General features: G+C 61.4%; 1 protein-coding gene across 2 annotated transcripts in view; it reads left to right on the forward strand.

Annotated features, from left to right (window-relative positions):
- The window catches only part of EFR3B (EFR3 homolog B), an 80,719-nt gene that overhangs the window by 54,718 nt on the left and 7,799 nt on the right, over positions 1–18,202 (forward strand). Inside the window, exons 5-19 of one of the 2 annotated variants that reach the window (XM_062210146.1) lie at positions 3,391–3,512; positions 5,604–5,753; positions 6,503–6,637; positions 7,755–7,833; positions 8,110–8,245; positions 8,331–8,492; positions 9,387–9,498; positions 9,807–9,858; positions 12,009–12,181; positions 12,824–12,899; positions 13,287–13,448; positions 14,852–14,983; positions 16,015–16,082; positions 16,735–16,862; positions 17,578–17,669. In XM_062210146.1, coding sequence (XP_062066130.1) covers positions 3,391–3,512; positions 5,604–5,753; positions 6,503–6,637; positions 7,755–7,833; positions 8,110–8,245; positions 8,331–8,492; positions 9,387–9,498; positions 9,807–9,858; positions 12,009–12,181; positions 12,824–12,899; positions 13,287–13,448; positions 14,852–14,983; positions 16,015–16,082; positions 16,735–16,862; positions 17,578–17,669 — 1,779 coding nt within the window. The remainder of the gene's footprint in view (positions 1–3,390; positions 3,513–5,603; positions 5,754–6,502; positions 6,638–7,754; positions 7,834–8,109; positions 8,246–8,330; positions 8,493–9,386; positions 9,499–9,806; positions 9,859–12,008; positions 12,182–12,823; positions 12,900–13,286; positions 13,449–14,851; positions 14,984–16,014; positions 16,083–16,734; positions 16,863–17,577; positions 17,670–18,202) is intronic. The other variant, XM_062210147.1, reaches the window with a different exon arrangement.

Here is an 18,202-nt window from a genome sequence, read left to right on the forward strand (position 1 = left end):
CTCCTAGGGACCTCACCCTTGGTTCAACCCCAGCCCCCAGTGAGGTGGCAGTCTGTCTGTCCAGCCTTGACTGACCTCCCTCACCAAGACCCGGCTCTAGATTCCCTGGGGTGTTCCTAAGCTTTCTTCCTCCCAACTGGCCTGGGAGCACCTCCACAGAGACTGCTGTAGCTCACCCAGGGCAAAGGGTGTGGGGTGCACAGACCCTCCCAAGAGCCCCTAGGGCGAGAAGCAGGGGGCCTCTTTAAAAACACTTATGTGGCCTGCGCCGTGACTCAATACGCTAATCCTCAGCCTGCGGCGCTGGCACCCCGGGTTCTAGTCCAGGTCGGGGCGCCCAATCTGTCCCAGTTGCTCCTCTTCCAGGCCAGCTCTCTGCTGTGGCCAGGGAGTGCAGTGGAGGATGGCCCAAGTCCTTGGGCCCTGCACCCCATGGGAGACCAGGAGAAGCACCTGGCTCCTGGCTTCGGATCAGCGAGGTGCGCCTGCCGCGGCAGCCATTGGAGGGTGAACCAACAGGAAAGGAAGACCTTTCTCTCTGTATCTCTCTCTCTCTCACTGTCCACTCTGCCTGTCAAAATAAATAAATAAATAAATAAAAAATTAAAATAAAATAAAAACACTTATGTATGTGAAAGGCTGAGTTAGAGAGGGAGAGAGAGACAGAGAGAGATCTCCCATCCGCTGGTTCACTCCCCAAATGGTCACGAGGGTGAGGGCTGGGCCAGGCTGAAGCCAGGAGCCAAGAGGTTCTTTCGGGTCTCCCACATGGGTGCAGGGATCCAAGCACTCGGGCCAGCTTCTACTGCTTTCCCAGGCACATTGGCAGGGAGCTGGATCAGAAGCGGGGCAGCCGGGACTGGAAGTGGTGCTCTAATATGAGATGGCAGCCTCTCATTAAGGCGGTGGCTCTATCTGTTGCACCACAGCGTTGAGGGGGCCTCTTAGTAGATTCCCAAGCAGGCATTCGGTGCGCTGGTTAAGATGCCGCCTTGGGCTCTGGCACCCCATGAGTCCGGGCTCCACTTCCAGGCCTGGCTTCCTACCGGCGCATACCATGGGGGCAGTGGGGAATGACTCAACCTGGATACAATTCCCAACTCCTGGCTTTGGCCTGGCCCAGCCCCAGCTGTTGCAGCCATTTGAGGAGTGAACCAGTAGATGGAAGGTTCTCCCTGTCGCTCTCTCTCTCCCCCCCTTTCAAATAAATCAAAATTACAAAACAAAAATGCTTAAAAAGAATGCCGGTGCCTAAGCCCCACCCCTGGAGTCTCCAGCAGGCGGGAGGTGGCTCAGACATCTGCATTTGTCACAGGCTTGGATTGTGGTGCACTGCACACTGAAACCTAGAGGCCCAGCTCCGCCCGGCACAGACTGGTGGACCTGAAGTCAGGCGCTTGCTTCCGGAAGGCCTCAGTGTTCTCATCTCTACAATGGGAGCAGTAGATGTCCTGCTAAACCCGCGCGTCTGCTGAAAACTCTATCAGATCCTGGATGCGCTCTCAGGCTGCACATTGGTGCCCCAGGAGGCGTCTGCCTCCCAATGCAGGGACCTGTGATTGTCACCTGGCAGTGAAGCAGGGTCCCTGCAGACATGGATAAACTACAGCTCCCGCTCGGGACTGCCCGGGGCTATCTGGGTTGGCCTAAGTGCAGTCACAGCACCTTAAAGAGAGAGGCAGGGGAGACCGCGGGAAGGCCAGGCAGGGACCACGTGGCTGTGTCGCGGCAGGAGTCGGGGAGGCCCCGGGGCTGCTGCTCCTTAGGCTGTGGCTGACACCTGCTCCTTCTGCCCAGCCCCGCCCTCTGTGCCCTTCCTGATGAACACAACTTCGTGCCTTCTGAGCATTTCGAAGGCTTCGAACAGAACAAGGCCTGGGTTAAACCGAAGCAGACGACTACGCTGCAGCCACATCTGGAATTTGTTTCTGTGATCCCGGGGGCAGGGAAAGCAGGGCGGGCGGCATTTGAGCGGCGCTTTTCCAGGCTTGTGCTGCACCAAATCCCGCAGGGCCAGGGAAAGTGTAAGCCTCTCAGAACGAGAAGCCGGCCTGTCACGCATGTCGAAGCCACACCGGGGCTGGCAGGGGCTTGGAACTCCATCCGCGTCTCCCATGCACGTGGCAGGGACCTGGCTACTTAAGCCATCATCTGCTGCCTCCACAGGATGCCACATTAGCAGGAAACTGGGCTGACGGCACAAAAACCAAGACTTGAACCAGGCACCCTGATACGGGATGTGGGCTTCCCAGAGGGGAACCGAACTGCCGAGCCAAACACCCGCCCCTAAATCTAATCTTTTTAGACTTGTTCAGGGCCCCACGATTATAACCTTAAGCAAAAATAACCTGTAAGAATTATATTAAATTTTTAGTAACAACTCCTTCATTTTGTCCCTGATTTTTGCTTCTCTGCGGGACTCAGTTGAAACGGAGTCTGTATTTAGAACGCCATATATGAAGCGGAGAGGGCAGAAGGCGATGCTGCTCCAGGGGCCGGTGTCATGGTGCACCTGCTAAGATGCCACTTGGGACCCCTACATCCCATGTCTGCTTCCAGCTCAGGTGCAACCTGGGGGCAGCACATGATGCCTCCTCTATGTGTGTCCTTGCCATCCATGTGGGAGACCCCGATGGAGCTCCCAGCTCCCGGCTGCAGCATGGCCCAGCCCAAGCTGTTGCTGGCCACTGAGGAGTGAACCAGGGGATGGAAGATCTCTCTCTCCTCTGTCACTCTGTTTTCCAAATAGGTACATAAACAAAACTTTTAAGAAATAAAAAAGAGAAGGGCCGGCACTGTGGCATAGCAGGTAAAGCTGCCACCTGCAGTACTGGCATCCCATGTATGCAATGGTTCGAGTCCCAGCTGCTCCACTTCCGATCCAGTTCCCTGCTATGGCCTGGGAGTTGTGGCCATTTGGGAGGTGAGCCAGCAGATGGAAGACTTTTCTCTCTCTGCCTCTGCCTCTCTGTAACTCTGACTTTTGAATAAATAAATAAATCTTTTTTTTAAAAAAAGAGATTTACTTTAAAAAATAAGACTTATGAACCAAAGTAGCACACTTGAAGAACTTACATTTTTACATAGGATTTCGGCTTTGCTCTTGTATCTGCAGGATGCATTCTAGGGCGGCGCCGTACGCTTGGCTTTCGCCCGGCGTTGGAGGGAAGAGCGAGCCCCCTTCACCCTCCGTCCTTCCATCCTCTGCTCCCAGAGCTGGGGAAAGCCTGGTTTCCAGCCTCGCGGTGTAGACAGGAAGGGCGAGCAGCACGCGAAGTTCAGCCTCCCGGGTGCTCTGAGATACGGACCGCAGTGGGAGGCCGGGATGCGTGGGTCCCGGGCGCTCAGGAACGCTCACCTCTCGTGTGTCCTGTCTCTCCTCCCTGACAGTTTGTGAAGTTTGCCAACATCGAGGAGGACACCCCGTCCTACCACAGGAGCTACGACTTCTTCGTGTCCCGATTCAGTGAAATGTGCCACTCGAGCCACGATGACTTGGAAATCAAGACTAAGTGAGCAGGGGTGGGGGGTGGGGGTGGGGGTGGGGATCTGCTCGGCTCCCTGCAGAAGCTGCACGTGCTCTCGGGGAGCTTCTCGCTCGAGGCTGCCTATGCTGGGATGGAAAGACACCTGGCTGGACACAGGTGCGCAGCTGGGCAGGTGTGCGCCCCCAGTGCGTGGTTTCTAAGGGCCAGAACGTGGGGCTAGGTGAAGGAGAACAGTCCTTTGAGCCCAATTTGAGAGTCGGTGACAGAGCACAGAGATGTAGGTCCAGGGGCACAGGCGTGCACACTCACACACACACACTCACACACACACATGTTGTAAGCAAGTCCATGCATTTACACACCCAGAAAGATGCCCACCAACCAAGAGCTGAAGCCCTCACACTGGCCGGCCCCCACTGCTCCCTCACCTCATTTCCCCCCGCTTGCTCGTTCCTCTGGAGTCACACAGGCCTCCAGCACACCGGGGGCTCCTGCCCCAGGGCTCTTGCACATTCTGTGCCCCCTCCATGGACCTGCGTGGCTCAGTGCTCATGGCCAGCCACCCTCCTGCATCCGGACCCAGGAGATCCGGTGCTGTCCAGCTCCTGCCACCCTCCAGGGATGGTTACCTGGTGAGGCCTAGGGAAGCAGCCTATAAGCTCCGCTGAAAACCCAAGTTGAAAATACAGCAACTGACTGGCGCTGTGGCTCACTTGGTTAATCCTCCGCCTGCGGCGCCAGCATCCCATATGGGTGCCGGGTTCTAGTCCCAGTTGCTCCTCTTCCAGTTCAGCTCTCTGCTGTGGCCTGGGAAGGCAGTGGAGGATGGCCCAAGTGCTTGGGTCCTGCACCCGCATGGGAGACCAGGAGGAAGCACCTGGCTCCTGGCTTCAAATCAGTATAGTGCCAGCCATAGTGGCCATTTGGGGGGTGAACCAACAGAAGGAAGACCTTTCTCTGTCTCTCTGTCACACTATCTATATCTCTACCTGTCAAATAAAAAAAAAAGCAACTGAACACTCGGAAAAACTGCCCAACTCTAGCAATGGGTGTGAACCGAAATACCGCGAGATGTGAGGCTGTCTCGGAGCCATGAACGCGAGCAGAGGTTTACAGCGAGACCCAGGGCTGCTCGCTGCTGCAGGGACAGTGGTGGCCTTTGTGGCTGGCACACGTGGCTGCGGGAGGCATTTGGGGATGGTGGGAGTCTTGTTTCTCAGCTTCCGACTCCGTGATTCGACTTGGAACGTGGTGAAAGAATTTGTACAGTCATGTCCACCGCAGAGGATAGGTCAATACGGTAGCAAAGCAAACTGAAAGGCCCGACAGGGGACTGGTCGAGAAGGTTCTTACGATGCCTATCGTGCAGCAGTTCAACCTGTTTATGAAGAGCTGGTGATGCGGTGAAATGCTTCTAACCGAGCAGTAGTGTGAAAAACGCCAATACCAAGGCAGCGTGCGGCAGGCGCTTAGCTCTGTGACGTCTTAGGCACTGACTGCCAGAAAGGTTCTCCTCCAGTGGTGGGAGGAGTGGGTCTGCTCTGCCCTGGCCTTCCCTAGGCTGAGCATAGGTTGTTCCATGATCAGGAGAAGGGAGCTTCAGGCTGACATGAACGGCCAGTGCCGAGGGCTCCCACCATGCACTGTGCTGACTGTCAGGAACAGGGCCGGGACAGGGCCAGGGGAGGGAGCTCCTGGATTCCCCCAGCCAAACCCCTTGATGCCCAGGAGGCCCTCTGCCTCTCCCTCCAAAGCCACTGCCTCTGGCTCCCAGAGCTGCTCGTGGCCCCGGGTTCTGCCTCATGAGTTCTTGGCAGCACCTCGAGCTCCTACATCTTAGCCTGAGCTAGAAAGAACGAGCCGAGCCCTAAAGATGGTGGCTGCAGGGCAAGAGCAGTCTAGAGGTCTCAAAGGCGAGCTGGAAGACATGGCTTCCCAGGCCCACCCCACGCCCACCACGCAGCAGGCGGCCGGCCGGTCAGGTCGCGTGAAGGGCAGCAGGTGCTCCCCTCCTGCCTGCTGATGGACAGGTGCCCCCCTAGCCCCTGGGCGCCGCCACTCTCCTTGCCCAGGCTTGAGGACGGCAGGGCCCCCTGTCACCGTTTTCCCCCGCAGAATCCGGATGTCAGGCATCAAGGGGCTGCAAGGCGTGGTGAGGAAGACGGTGAATGACGAGCTGCAGGCCAACATCTGGGACCCCCAGCACATGGACAAGATCGTCCCGTCGCTGCTTTTCAACCTGCAGCACGTGGAAGAGGCCGAGAGGTGAGCCTCACCCCGAGGCTGCCCGCCAGGCAGTGACACCCAGCAGCAAGGCTAGGGGTCCATTACTGTGTTAGGGCACGAGGACAGGCACAGTGCTGCCCCACCCCCCACCCCCGGGGACCTGGGGTGGCGCTAGCTTTGTCTCTGGGAGCGGGCAGGCCGAGGAGGTTTGCAGAGGCCTCTCATGGCTCCAGCTGTGGAGGACTTTCACTCCAAAACGTCCTTACTCCCTCTCTTCCTGGTACTATTTCAGGCCCTTAAACCACACGTGGCCAGCCACAGAGCCACTCAAAAGAGTTGCGCACACACTGGGATGATCATTTTAATCCTGGAGCCCCTAAGCCTAGGACTCATTCCTGTCCCTGCTCCCTCACTTTGCGGGTCTGTGAAATGGGTTGGAGGGGCAGGTTCATGGGCCATGCTGGTTAGACTGGGAGTCTCCCTGTGTGTTGAGCCTAGACGGCGGGGATGTGGGTATGCCCTCTGGTGGCTGTTTGTGGAAGAGCAGCTCACTGACCGCTCTGAGCCCCGGGAGTCCTGGGAGCTCTGTCCAGATCTGTCCAGGGAGATCTGTCCAGGACTCACTGCTGTCGGCCATGGCACCTCCTGGCCACCTGGCGTAGCCCACATCCAGCTCCTGCCTGTCCTGTTGTCGCCACCGCGTGGATGAGGCACAGAGGCCCGGCAGAACCCAGAACCTGGCTCCTAGCGTTGCCCCCCGCCCTACCCATGGGGCTCTGTTTCCACAGCCGGTCTCCCTCACCCCTCCAAGCACCAGAGAAGGAAAAGGAGAACCCGGCAGAGCTGGCCGAGAGGTGCCTCCGGGAACTGCTGGGCCGGGCTGCCTACGGCAACATCAAAAACGCCATCAAGCCTGTCCTCATGTGAGTGCCCCTGCCTGCCCCTGCCCCTGCCCCAGCCCCCAGCCCCCAGCGTCTGGGGCCCTGGACGCATCTCTCTGCAGACTGGAGATACCACCGCGGTGGTGCCTGCTACCAGACAGGGCCAGGAGCCGCCTGGGGAGAGGGGCTGGGGGAGGCCCCCGACGGCAGCCCCATTCCACCTGTCCCTCAGCCCTGACCTCCCTCCAGCTGTGGGGCTGCCCCGCCCCCAGGATCCCTCTTGGCTGCCCTCTCTCAGCTACACCTGTGAGTCTGTCTGTTACCCCAAGCTCAGTCTGCGGTGCCAAATCAAAATAGTGGGGACACAGTTTGAGGCAAAGGAGGGAGCCCCTTGCACCACTGGACAGATGAGGATGGTGGCAGACCTCGGGTCTCGGGAACTGGGGCGAAGGAGGGAGCCCCTTGCAGCCCTGGACCGGTGAGGGTGGCAGACCTCGGGTCTCGGGAACTGGGGCGAAGGAGGGAGCCCCTTGCACCGCTGGACCGGTGAGGGTGGCAGACCTCGGGTCTCGGGAACTGGGGCGAAGGAGGGAGCCCCTTGCACCGTTGGACAGATGAGGAGGGTGGCAGACCTCGGGTCTCGGGAACTGGGGCGAAGGAGGGAGCCCCTTGCACCACTGGACCGGTGAGGAGGGTGGCAGACCTCGGGTCTCAGGAGCTGGGGCGAAGGAGGGAGCCCCTTGCACCGCTGGACAGATGAGGAGGGAGCAGACCTCAGGTCTTACGAGCTGGGGCGAAGGAGGGAGCCCCTTGCACTGCTGGACCAATGAGGAGGTGGCAGACCTTGGGTCTCGGGAACTGGGGCGAAGGAGGGAGCCCCTTGCACCGCTGGACAGATGAGGAGGGTGGCAGACCTCGGGTCTCGGGAACTGGGGCGAAGGAGGGAGCCCCTTGCACCACTGGACCGGTGAGGAGGGTGGCAGACCTCGGGTCTCGGGAGCTTTAGCCCTGCGGACTCGCTCCGTTCAGCGGGGCCAGTGGCACCCAGCACCTGCTTGCCAGGCTCGGTTCTGCTTCTCCCACATCTGGGAGCCTCGCGCCTCCGGGGCGTCTCTCCCTCTGGACGTCCTGGTCATTCGCCCCATCCTCACCCCCACAGCCACCTGGATAACCACTCACTCTGGGAGCCCAAGGTGTTCGCCGTCCGCTGCTTTAAAATCATCATGTACTCCATCCAGGTAGGGTGGCTCTGGGCGCCCTCTTGCCGGGGGCACCAAGGTGTGAGGTCGGGGTCCGGGGAGACCCGGGCCGAGCCCCTGATGTGGAATCCAGCGCTGCGGAGGCTCCGAGGACAGGGCCGGCTTCGTTCTATTCCCGGCACACCGCAGGCCGATGCGCACAAAACACAACCGCCCCTCGCTCAGGCCGCGCCCCTAAATGGCCCCGTGGCCCCGGCGGAGTCCGAGGGCGCCTGGGCTCGGAGGCCACGTGGGGTCGCTGTCTTCTCCCCCCAGCCGCAGCACTCCCACCTGGTTATCCAGCAGCTCCTGAGCCACCTGGACGCCAACAGCCGCAGTGCGGCCACGGTGCGCGCGGGCATCGTGGAGGTCCTGTCCGAGGCCGCCGTCATCGCTGCCACCGGCTCCGTGGGTAAGGGGCCGCCGGCGCGGGGAGGGGCGCCGGGGGCGGTGCGGCCGGAGGCGGCCCTGACCAGGGGTCTCCCGCGGGGCACCAGGGCCCACGGTGCTGGAGATGTTCAACACCCTGCTGAGACAGCTGCGGCTCAGCATCGACTATGCCCTGACCGGCAGCTACGACGGGGCTGCGAGCCTCGGCACCAAGATCATCAAGGAGCACGAGGAGCGCAGGTTCCAGGAGGCCGTCATCAAGACCATAGGTGGGGCAGGGCCGGGGCGGGGCCCTGGGCTGGGGCGGGGCCTTGTAGGGGCGGAGCCTTGGCGGGGAGGGGCGGGGCCTGGGCGGGGTGGGGTTTAAGGGTAGAGGAGGGGCCCTGAGCTGAGGGCGGGGTCTGGCGAGGAGGTGGGTGGGGCCTGGTCATGGGGGCATGGCCTTGGAGGGGCAGGGCCCAGGGTTGAGGGCGGGGTCTTGGTCTGAAGGCCTTGGAGGGGCGGGGCCCTGGGTTGAGGGCGGGGTCTTGGTCTGGGGGCGGGGCCTTGGAGGGGCGGGGCCCTGGGCCCGGGAGTACCGAAGAAGCGGGCATGAGCGGCAGGACCCTGGCGTGGGCATTTGCCTAGGGCCCTGTTGGACTGGCAAACACCGGGGCAATACAGTCAGTCCTGTGCGCGTGGCCTTGCTGGGCAGGCCTGAGTGACCGCACGGAACCGTCTGGCTGTGTTTCTCAGCCCGGGCGTCGAGACCAAGGGCTAGGTTCCCCTCCGCCCCAGTCCCGGTAGGCCTGCCCCATGGCGGGTGGGCAGACGGGGGCTGAGGACCAGGAAGGAGGGGAGGGAGAAGCTGCGAGGGCTGTGCGTGCCCTGGGTGCGGGGAGGCCCATGAACGCTCCGGGCCGCCTCGGCCTGGGTCGCAGGCCCGAGGGAGCTTCCCCGGCGTGGAGAGAGTGGCCGGCGGGGCCGCATCTGGGGCCATGCGGGTTCCTGCAGGCCTCACCCACCCCTGGGCCGCTGGGAGGGAGTTCCGGCCCCCACCCCGCCAGGGCCCGGCGTGCCCCGCCTCCCGGTCCATGAGCATCCCCCAACCCGGGGCCGCTGCCGGGGCGGGCAGGTGGGCACCCAGGCCCCGCCTCACGGCCCCGGCCTCCGCCTGCCCGCAGGCTCCTTCGCCAGCACGCTGCCCACCTACCAGCGCTCCGAGGTGATCCTCTTCATCATGAGCAAGGTCCCGCTGCCTTCGCTGCCTCACTCCGTGGAGACCGGGAGGACTGGGTGAGGCTGGCCCCTCCCCCAGACGCCCCCCCACCCCCCCCCCGTCTTGATCCATCCGGGAGTCCCCCCCCCCCCGCTCTCTGCAACCCATCTCCCCCCACCAAGTGCCCCAGCGGCTTCCCGAGGGGCCCTCAGATCCCCCACACTTTTCCAGGCTGCCCCACCCATAACCACACCCCGCCTTGGGTTCCCAGGTCATCTACCTGGGTCTGGAAGCCCCTGTCTTGGGCAGCGAAGCCCCCTGGAGACGGGAATGAGGGGGAGGAAGGGGCAGGCCGTCCTGGTGAGCCAGCGTCTCTGGCCCACAGGGAGAACAGGAACCGGCTGACGCAGATCATGCTGCTGAAATCCCTCCTGCAGGTCAGTGTCTGCCATCCCCACCCCCGCTCTGCCTCCACACGTGGCAAAGTCCACTCCTGGGGGCCGGGAGAAGGCCACCACATACAGTCGCACAGGTTGCACACTGCACAAATACGCCCAGTCCAAGGGACGAGGGTGCTGAAATCCAGCCTGTGTTCCAGTTGCTGACCGAGGCAGGGCACCCGCAGAGCTGGTGAGGCTCCTGTTTCTCACTGCACAGAGGCCACTGCCTTGTTGCTACAGCATGATGTGTCTGGAGATGGATTCTGATGGTGCCTGCCCACTTCCCTCCGGGTGTCTCCTTCGGGCTCCATCCCCTATGCCCGGCTGTCGCCCAGACACCATCTCTCCCTCCCTATGTGTCTTGGACCCCATTCCCATGACCACCTTGCTAACGTGTGGGTCCCTAGGGGCCCTGAGTGGGCTGAGAGAGCACCTGCAATCTCTAGTTGCAGCAGCTCCCCAGGGACTCGGGTGCCCAGCCCTGGCCTAAACTCTGAACGTCTCACAACTACGTTCTCCCCATAGTCACTCATCTCCACTCCCCCGCCTACCGTAAGCACAACCACTGGAAGAATTTTCTAGAAATGATGTCCCTCACATGCCACCCCTTGTTTCAGAGTAGGTCTCGGTTTCCAGTGGTTGTCCGTGCAGATCTCAGACCTGTCAGGTCCTAGTCCCCTTCCCCTCACTGGACCCCCCCATGCCACCACTCGGCCCCCGTCTCTGGCACAGACCCTGCCTCCCGCTCAGCCTGGCCCTCCTCTTGTCCAGCGCTAGCCCTCCTCGTCACTGTTCACAAGGCCCTCTTGCGGCCATCCTGCCCACATCTGCCTGCCTCCCTGGTCTTCATCTCCCTGCCGCGTCTCTGCTGAGTTTGCCCTCCTCTGTTTGCATGCCTGACCTTATAAGAGGACCGTTGTGGGGACACCCTCACGCGATCCCACAGTGGACGCTGACGTCACTCAAAGATGCTTTTATTTGAAAAGCAGAGAGGCAGAGAGCTTCCATCTGCTGGTTCTCTCCCCAAATGCACCAGGCCAAAGCCAGGAGCCCGGAACTCCATTCAGATCTCCCCGTGGGTGGCAGGGACCCAAGCACTTGGGCCATCTGCTGCTGCCTCCCCGAGTGCATGGACAGGAAGCTGCATTGGAAGTGGAGCAACCAGACTTGGACTGGTGCTCTGATAGGGGATGCCAGCATTGCAAGCAGGGGGCTGAGCCCACGGCACCGCAGCACCTGCCCCTGACATTGGCTGCCGACGCCCCCCCCCCCCCACTGTGCGAGATCCTCAGGAGCCTCAGGCATCCGTGGCGTCATTTGCATCGTGGGCCTAGGAGAGACGCACTGCTGCCGCCATTGGCCGCTGTGACGTCCCACGGGCTGCGTGTTCAGATCCACACCACGAAGCTTTCATTCATGCACAAAAGTATTTCAAATCTTGCATAAAAGTAACTTCAGGCTGTGTCTAAAGTAGTCATAAAATCTAAATGGATTTCTTGTTTAGTTTTGAGTCTGATCCCTAAGATATCCCATTATTTATATGCAAGTATTCCAAAGTCAGGGAAAAAAATTGAAAATCTGAAACCCTTCTGGACCCAAGCATTTCGGTAAGGGAGACGGCTTGTCCGGGACATGGTTACGCGGAACCCACCAGCTTTAATCAGAAGTCCCGGTTGTCACGGGCGGGAAGGAGCCGACCCACTGCTGGCCGGCCATGCTCCTCGGGTGCCACTGTACGGATGGGTCCTGGATCCTCAGGCTGACCGCAAGTCCCACTGCCGCCCGGCCTTTTGTGAATGCCCTGCCCCTGGGGAGGCCTGGTGCCCCGGCCGCTGGTCCTGCGCTTCGGATGTTCCCGGAGTCCCACTCCTCTCTAGCACTCGTCCACACTCGCTCTTAACACCTTCACACCCCTGCACCCTGTCCCACCCGCCTACTTGTCTGCTGAGCTGAGCAGGTGTATACTGGGGTGTCCCGGAGGCTCCCCATGGCATCCAGGGGCTGGGAGGCAGGGTCGGGGGTGGGGGAGAAGCTGGAGTGGGAGCAGTCCGGAGAGAACGGACCCACATTCTGCCGGCTGCCGCTCCTCGCCCCTGGCCCCTGACGAGCCAGTGTCCCTGAGCACGCGTGTCCCGGGCCCCATGCAGGTGTCCACGGGCTTCCAGTGCAACAACATGATGTCGGCCCTCCCCAGCAACTTCCTCGACCGCCTGCTCTCCACCGCCCTCATGGAGGACGCCGAGATCCGGCTCTTCGTGCTGGAGATTCTCATCAGCTTCATCGATCGTCATGGCAACCGCCACAAGTTCTCCACCATCAGGTGAACACGTGTGCAGGGGCTGACGGCTCCCCACCGGGCCCCGTGCAGCCAGGCAGTGAGACCCAGCACGGGGCTGACCACCGGCCTTGAGCCTGGGGTCCTGCAAGGGGAGGAGCGACCCCGGGGCACTCGTGCCTTGGGGAAGCGGAGGGAGGACTCGAGATTCAGGTGATAAAGAGCAGGCGTTAAAGGGGTGTTCAGGTGGGCCGCGGATGGAGGTGCCGGGTAATCGGGGGTGCGGATGGAGGTGCCGGGTAATTGGGGGCGTGGATGGAGGTGCCGGGTAATCAGGGGCACGGATGGAGGTGCCGGGTAATCGGGGGCGCGGATGGAGGTCCCGGGTAATCGGGGGCGTGGATGGAGGTGCCGGGTAATCGGGGGCGTGGATGGAGGTGCCGGGTAATCGGGGGCGTGGATGGAGGTGCCGGGTAATCAGTGGAGACTAAGATTTGGGGGAAGAAGGGAATAATGGGGTCAAGATTTTAGAGAAAAGGACTTGAGAACTTGGAAGAAGATGGAGTTCGGGCTAAGAACCAGGGCTGGGAGACTTCATTACCAACTAGCGGACAATGCCCGTGACGCCCTGCGAGCTCGGGCTGGCTTCACGCCGCGGGCTAAGGAGGCCCTTTGCGCCCCTCCCAGTACCCTCAGTGACATCTCCGTCCTGAAGCTCAAGGTAGACAAGTGCTCACGACAGGACACGGTCTTCATGAAGAAGGTAAGCAGGCCGGCCCTCCGGTCACGGCAGACCCCAGGGGGCCTGGCCTGTGGACCCCAACCTTCCCGCTGCCCCCAGAGCCGGCCTGCCCCCTCCGGGGGGTCAAGCCCAGGGTGACTGAGACTAATCCTTGAGGCTGGATCCAGGAACGCCCCGGTGAGCCAGGCCAGGGCCGCTGGCCGTGCTGTGCCCCTGCGGCTGTATTTGGGTGGCAGGTTTTGGTGCTGGTCTCGTGGGCCCCTAAACACCACTGCTGCCCGTGTCCTCTCCCCGAGGGTGGGGTGGGTGTGCACGGCCGTCCTGCCCTGTCCGGACGGGTCTTCCTCCCTCTCCCCCTCGCCTCTCGTCCCCCCCACTGCGCCCGGCGCCTGTCCTCCCGGACCCCAGCACTCGCAGCAGCTCTACAGACACATCTACCTGAGCTGCAAGGAGGAGAGCAACCTTCAGAGGCACTACGAGGCGCTCTACGGGCTCCTGGCGCTGCTCAGCATCGAGCTGGCCAACGAGGAGGTGGTGGTGGACCTCATCCGCCTGGTGCTGGCTGTCCAGGTGGGCCCGGTGGGGGAGCGGGTCCGGCCCTGTCTTGGCCAAGCACTGATGTCACTGCTGAGCAGCAACTGCCGGACCGTTGTTGGGGACCCCAGGAACATTGCACTTGTGGTTGGCCATTGTTCCGTGAAGACCCCAGACCAAGGCCCTGTGTGGGGAACCCCGAAGAATGCTGAATTCATGGCTTTGGTCCATGCTCAAGCTGAGGGGACCCAGGGAAGAGGGTCATTCGGGCAACACCCCCTTGTTTTTAAAGATTTATTTTAGTTAGTTTGAAAGAGTTATAGAGAGAGGGAGAGAGAGGTCTTCTATCTGCCGGTTCACTCCCCAGATGGCTGCAATGGTCAGGACTGGACCAGACCAAAGCCAGAGCCAGGGGCTTCTTCCAGGTCTCCCACATGGATGCAGGATCCCAAGCACTTGGTCCATCCTCCACTACTTACCCAGACACATTAGCAGGGAGCTGGATCAAAAGTGGAGCAGGCAGGACTCCAGTCGGCGCCCATGTGCAATGCAGGTGTCACAGGCGGTGGCTTTACCTGCTGCGCCACAGCACTGGCCCCAGCACACCTCTTAGTCCCAGTATTCCAAGTTCTTTTTGCAGGGTCTGAGTGAGACTTCAAGGATTCACCCCGCAAAAGAGGTGCTCGTAAGCCCTGAGTGATTCCAGAACAGACTTGGGTGGGGATCCTCTGGTCCCCAGCCTTGGCTGTGCTCCGGAAGTTACCTGTTCCCCCAACTCCTAGCTTGGCGTCTCCCCAGCCTGTAGACCTGCAGTGTTTAGCAACCTACGTGGTTTATAGCACACATGGCACTTTCAGGGTCTGCCTGGGTGGGAGTGTATTCCCAGGGTGCTGGATTCAGGGTGGACCCTCAGGCCCCGCAGGCTGGGGTCTCGGGGGTCTAAAGCCAGGTACCATATTCCTGAGTCACGGAAGCCTGGGGATTCAGTGATGGAGCAGCTTAGACACCCCCCCACCCCACCCCCCACCCCCCGCTTGATTAGTGCTAAATTGTGCAGGGCTCAAAAGCCGGAATTTGGAGCTCCTCTGTATCCCAGTCCCCTAGGAACTCACACGGGTTTCCCGACGTAACATGCAAACCCACGATGGTGAAGGAGCCAGCACCCTCGCAGGGGGTTGGTACAGTCAGGGTCACTAACGCCGGAACTGCAGAGTGGGGAGCCGAGTATCTAAAGGCCTCCCAGCTCCTGGGCCCTGGGGGCCACCCCTGCCGCTTTCGTGGGGACGAGCTTCGGAAGGAAGCTCTGTGGCAGAGGCTCAGAAAGCCTCGGTCTGGGGAAGTGAGCCACCTCTAAAGCAGACTAGGGAGGGGTCGGGCGGGGCTGGGGCACATGTGTAGGCAGTTGATTAAAAACCCTGAGGCCGTCTGTGCCGCCACAGGACGTGGCCCAGGTCAATGAGGAGAACCTGCCGGCGCACAACCGCTGTGCCCTGTACGCCCTGGGCGCCGCCTACCTGAACCTGCTGAGCCAGCTCACCACCGTGCCTGCCTTCTGCCAGCACGTCCACGAGGTGTGTTCCCCAAGGGCCCGGGGCCCGAGGCCGTCCCCTAGCAAGCTCCAGGGACAGCTTTCCCTGAGCCACATTGTGTGGGGCCTTGGTCCCAACACTGACAGCAGAAGCTGCACGTGGCAGCGTTTCCCTCCCTGAGCGACAGGACGGGGTGGGCTGGGGGGGGGGCACAGGGAGGACCCATCCCCGTCTGCCTCTCTCCCCCCATCTTAGCCTGCCCGCGACGTGCACTGACACCCGCAGATTAAGTGGGCTGAAGCCTCTTAGAGCTTTGCCATCTCACTCCCGTGTGGAAGCTCAACAAGTGGATCTCGTGGGAGTTGAGTGTGGCGTGGGGTTACCAGAGGCCGTGGGGAGGGGGATGGGAGCAGCTGGTCCATGGGGACGAGTTACAGTGAGAGAGGAGAAGTCCTGGGAGGGGCTGTCCCGTGATCACCAGGTACTGCACATTTTCCTTTAAGAAGAAAAGACTTGACTCCCGTCAGCCTAGAGATGCTCAGTGTGCCAGGAGACTGCACCTTGCCTGTGCTTGCCTGCCCTGGAGCACCACGTGGCGCTCAGAAACACGCAGCGGCAGCAGCAGGGTGACCGGACCAGAGAGCCCTCGGGGGCCATCATGCGGATCCCCACAGCTGTGCTGCGTCTCTCTCCTCTCCCTTCCCTTTGCTGAAACCCTGACAGCAGACCCCGGCTCTCACGTCCTCAAGCCCCGCCCATGCCAGTGCACATGGGCCCCTCCCTCCGTGATTGCCATGCTGTTAGCATGCATGTTAAATAGCAAATCCAAGGACAGGGCCCAGGCACGGGACGCTGCAGTCTCTTGGGAGCGACGTGGCCCGCATGTGCAGGACACTGGCTGCGCCTGTGTCGTCGTCGGCAGTGGCTTCTTGGGCTGGCGCAGGGGTCACTGGGGGTCTGGTCTCCCACTCGGGAAGCACAGCTGCAGTGGGCTCAGCGTGGAGACGTGGTCCCTGGGAGCTCCCTGTCCCTGCTGGACCCAGCTCTGATCAGGGATTCCTCTCACCCTGCAGGTGATAGAGGCCAGGAAGAAAGAGGCCCCGTACCTGCTCCCGGAGGGCGTGTTTGTGGAGAGGCCCAGGTGAGGCACGCGCCTGCCGCACGGCAGCTGAGTGGGAAGGTGGGTGGGCCCCGGAGGCCCCGGGAGGCCAGACACCAGGGACTTATGCCTGTGCAATCCAGGGTAGCAGGCGGACCCGGCCTGCGGCCCGGAAGTGCTGGGGGACCCACGCCTCGAGCATGCGCAATGGTTTAAGGATCCATGGAGCGTGATTTATCAGAAAAGGCGAGTCACAGTAGGCCCGTGGGGCGCTTTGGCCACACCCACAGAAATGCGTCCCTGAGCAGTGGCCCCTGGCAGCCCCGCGACGTTCTCAGACCTCCGTCAGTGCCGCGCATCAGGGTCACTTGAGAATCCCAGGAGCTGGGAGAAAGACACTGGGAACAATCGAAATGTCCCACGGTGGCCGACGGCCTTGTAAATGACAGCCCCTGCACACAGCGAGTGGCCGCAGACCCTAGCAGCAGGGTCCCGGGGGCGTGTTTAACGGGAGCACTCTCTGTACTAGCGGCAGAACTGCTGCCAGAGCAGTGTGGGGGAGAGGCTGTGCACGCGCACGCGAGGATTCCGTGCAGGTCGTGGGTGGCCCTCGTCGCCGGCTCCCGACCCTCTCCCGTCGCGTCGCGCGGTGGACTAGGGAGCTCCCACGCCTCCTCCCCGCTTTGTCGCTCAGGCTGCCTCCGAGTCTCGAGGGGGTGGTCCTGGAGTTCCTGTTCCGGCAGAGCAAGATCAGCGAGGCCCTGGGCGGCAGCGGCTACAATTCCGACCGGCTCTGCCTGCCCTACATCCCGCAGCTCACAGGTGCGCCCCTCCTTGGCCCCGCGAGGACCTGCGTGCTAAGGACTGGGGGGGAGGGGGGGGGCTTGATGGCCTTTCGTGGCATCTTAGATGTCACCCAAGAGCTGAAAGACACAACGGAGTTTTGTGGTGAGATCCTCTTTAGTTTTCCCGCCCCTCCTCCTGGGCGTGAGACCCCTGGAAGCAGCGGCCTCATGGGGTAGTCTGGCCTGTGGATGGGAGAGGTTCCCGGGCCCGTGCACAGGCTGCAGGACCTGAGGCCCAGACCCCACTGCAGCTTACTGCCCGGGAAATCCTGGACAAGTGCCTGGCGTCCCCAAGCTTTGGTTTCCTCACTGCAAAATAGGGAACTTAGCAACACCTGCCTTAGAGAGTGGGTGCGAGCAGCCGTGAACTAACAAAGACAAATGCACCAGGTGAGCCCCGCACTGTGACAGCTCCGGTGCTGTTCCCAGATGACGCAGAAGCTGAGCCGAGCTGTCTGGCCACACACATGGTTGTGGTCATCAACCATCTCAGAGCAAAGCTGAGCACCCTCAGATGGGTAGAGAAGGCCCATGGCAGTTGGCAGCTCCCATAAGCTGGAGGTGTAGCCTAAGCAGGTGTGAGCCGAAGTGGGGAGCCGCGGGCTAAGCTGAGGCCCCAGCACACAGAGGTGGGGCAGAGACTCAACCCCGGCTCTCTGAGGACCACGAGCCGCCGCTCTGGGCTTTTGCAGATGAGGACCGCCTGTCCAAGAGGAAGAGCATCGGAGAGACCATCTCCCTGCAGGTGGAGGTGGAATCCCGAAGCAGCCCCGAGAAGGAGGAGGTGAGCGCCTGTGCCCGCTGTGGCTGTGCGGGGCTGGGGCCATGAGGGTGTTCACAGCACCATCCACAGGCCATACAAGGAAACCGGCCTGCGAGAGACTGAATGTCAAGTCCCGCCTGCAGTTGCCTTGGCAGGGCCTCATATGGCCTGCGGGCCAGCCGCTCCCCACCCCTGCCCCACCTGCACAGTGCGTTTAAGGTTACTGGAGCGTAACTCATCAGAAAAGGGCCATTTTCGTACCAGCTCTCACCATATACATGTGTCTTCAATGGGGACCTCAGCAGTGCCCCCCCCCCCCCCCCGGCCACCGCTGCCCCCATGAGCCTGTGGCCGCAGTCACTCCTGGCTCACGGTGGGCAGGCACCCCCACCACGGAGGACAAGCAGATGGGAGGGTGGGAATAACCCATACTGCGCCAATACACAGGTGCCAATACAGCTGCTTTGATTTTTTATCAATACAACTGCTTTGATTTTTTATCAAGGTTTAGCTTTTTAGAGCAGTTTTAAGTTCATAGCAAAATTAAGAAGGTA

The sequence above is a fragment of the Lepus europaeus genome, chromosome 13 (assembly GCF_033115175.1).
Source record: "Lepus europaeus isolate LE1 chromosome 13, mLepTim1.pri, whole genome shotgun sequence".
Lineage (NCBI taxonomy): Eukaryota > Metazoa > Chordata > Mammalia > Lagomorpha > Leporidae > Lepus > Lepus europaeus.